Raw genomic sequence first — 2728 nt, 5'->3', positions numbered from 1 at the left:
AGACTCGAAAGTGGAGTCTTCATGGCAATATGGGGAAATTTGCTGCTGTATGGTACATTGATAAAAATACCATAAGAATCCGTACAGATCCGTGGTCTGTTCTTAATAAGCTCTTCTCGGTTTCCTTTTTCCCCCTCCTGTAACTTACATGGGAAAATACCAGCAGTATACTACAGTGACAGCTATGGGACTCTACTCCAAAGCGAGTAGCAGCACCACATCATTCCAGGTGACTTGACTTGAGTGTTTGCTTTTAATTTTGACAGCTATTTTTGATGGTAATCAATATTTCGCGTTCATGATTTTATTGGGAGATAACGATTACAGGAAAGAAGAGCATGTGACGACAATTGCGGGTGGATGGATGAGAAAGCACATTAATTCGATGTTTTCTTTTTTCGTGATTATTCGTGGACATGAAGAGCTAATCGAGAATGCTTGTAACTTTACCATCATCGTCTCTCTCCTCACCCATTCGAATTCGGGCTTAGTTCTTTCTGCCATGCCCCCCGCAGCTAAGAAGTCTCATCCTACTCACCTTGAGGTTAATACCCTTTTACTTTTTTTTTACAATTTTGCTGTTTCTTCACTCAAATCTGATTTTGTTTCTATTTTTGGTAATTTTTTTTATAGATGGTCGGAGAAGCAATCGGTTCTCTCAAAGAGAGAACCGGATCGAGCCCGCATGCGATCGCCAAGTTCATTGAGGGCAAGCACAAGACTAAGCTTCCTTCTAATTTCAAGAGCTTCTTCTCGTCCAGTTGAAGAAACTTACCGCTGGCGGTGAGCTCACCAAGATCAAGAACTCCTACAAACTCTCCTCTGCGCCGAGTTGTACGGTAGCTGTACGATTGACTGGTTATCCCAGAATTAGCATGCTAGCTAGTAGGGGTGCATTCGGTCCGGATACGGCTCGGATATGATGCTTATCATATCCATATCCGCTTACCCATCTCGGATACGGATACGGATACGGATATAACTCGGTAAGAAAAAATTATAACCATATTCGTTAAAATCGGATACGGTTACGGATATACATGCGGATATATAAGCGAATATGCATGCAGATACAACACAGATATGAGAAAACTAGATAGTATTGAAAAAAACATAGTTCATGTGATACAAAAAAGTTTGTTAATATGTCCATTATAATTGAAAAGTTAAGATTAGAAAAAACATAGTTCATGTGATACAAAAAAGTTTGTTAATATGTCCATTATAATTGAAAAGTTAAGATTAGACATCTTGATCATCAAAATTAACCACAAATCCATAATCTAAGAATCGAAACTATCGTAAGAGTATGACTAATATGTATTCGGATATTTCCAATACGGATATAGATATTTTACTACAAAACCATATCCGTAACCATATCCTATTGGTTATAGATTTGAGTGACCATATTCGTATCCTAACGGATACGGTTACGGATATTTTCTCGGATACGAATACGGTTTAGCACCCCTAGTAGCTAGTCATAAAAATGCCATGTTAAGAGTACTTGTAGATGGTCAGATGCTGAACTAGCCGTTTTTGACTCCTAAAATCAGTATTGATTGAGACATTTGGGGGGATAACGAGTTAATTTTGGGGATTCTATTCATAGTGTTATTCATTGGGATAATGGAACAAGGTTATTATTTTTGTGTTATTGGTTTTTTGAAACACTAGTGAGACAATTTCACCACTTGGGATAAAATTACCCCACTCATATACAAAATTTTGTCCCAATAGTAAAAATTTACCCCATCATCTATATTTGAACAATTTTGTTCCACTTTGAAGGCAATTGGTATAATTTTTAAAACTTTTTATATTATTTAACTAATACATGCTAATTATATTAAATATATGACATGATATTTAAAATATAAAGTAATAATACATTCAATATATTATATTATATTATCGTGTAATAAAATAAAATATTATTATAGTTTAATTTATATGTATAATTTATTTTATTATATTTATGATATATTATTATGCAACATCACATACTATATTATATAATAGTACAACATATTTATTATAATATTATATAATATTTTAATAACATATAGTAATACATTTTAGATATTTTTTATATCATAGTAATTATCATATAATATTATACTATATTTTAATTATAATATAGTATTTTAAATAATATTATATTGAATCAAAAATATTATAATATTTTATGCGGTAAATTTTAACCTATGACTCTGTTCTAATATATTAAATTAAATATTATATTAAATACATTATTTATATATTATATCAGTTATTATATAGATGACATACTATTATAATATAATATAATAATTACTAATATTAATAAAATATTATGATATAATATAATATAATACTATTATAGATGTCCGAGATAACACAATCGATGAGAGCTATCCGCTGATGACGAAGAGTGAGAGGATGAGAGATGGGACCGACTCCTCCTCCGACTTTATGCCCAATCCTTAGACTGAAATTCCTGATCCTTCTACACAATGAATCCGTAAGAAGACGGAGCTAGTTTCCCCTGTGGTACCTCCGACGGTCAAGTCAGCTGGTGAGCTTGAGTGTGGTTTGAGGGAGAGTCCCGGGACCATTAAGATCATTGTCAGGGGGTACTCTGTGTAAGTTATTAATAAAAAGAAAGTTGATCAAGAGGGAGAAACTGATCCCCCGAATTCACTGAATGTCCAGCCTCTTCGTAAGTCAAGATTAAAAAAAGAAG

General features: G+C 33.1%; 1 protein-coding gene across 1 annotated transcript; it reads left to right on the top strand.

Moving 5' to 3' along the window:
• On the top strand, nucleotides 241-963 carry LOC109819807 (histone H1-like). The gene is given in 3 exon segments (XM_020385723.1): nucleotides 241-544; nucleotides 634-742; nucleotides 745-963. Coding segments are annotated over 3 exon segments (534 nt in total). The 5' UTR covers nucleotides 241-298; the 3' UTR covers nucleotides 924-963.

This window comes from Asparagus officinalis, chromosome 8 (genome assembly GCF_001876935.1).
Source record: "Asparagus officinalis chromosome 8, Aspof.V1, whole genome shotgun sequence".
NCBI classification, from domain to species: domain Eukaryota; kingdom Viridiplantae; phylum Streptophyta; class Magnoliopsida; order Asparagales; family Asparagaceae; genus Asparagus; species Asparagus officinalis.
Note: the sequence above shows the minus strand (reverse complement) of the source record. Positions and strands in the feature narration are given on the sequence as shown.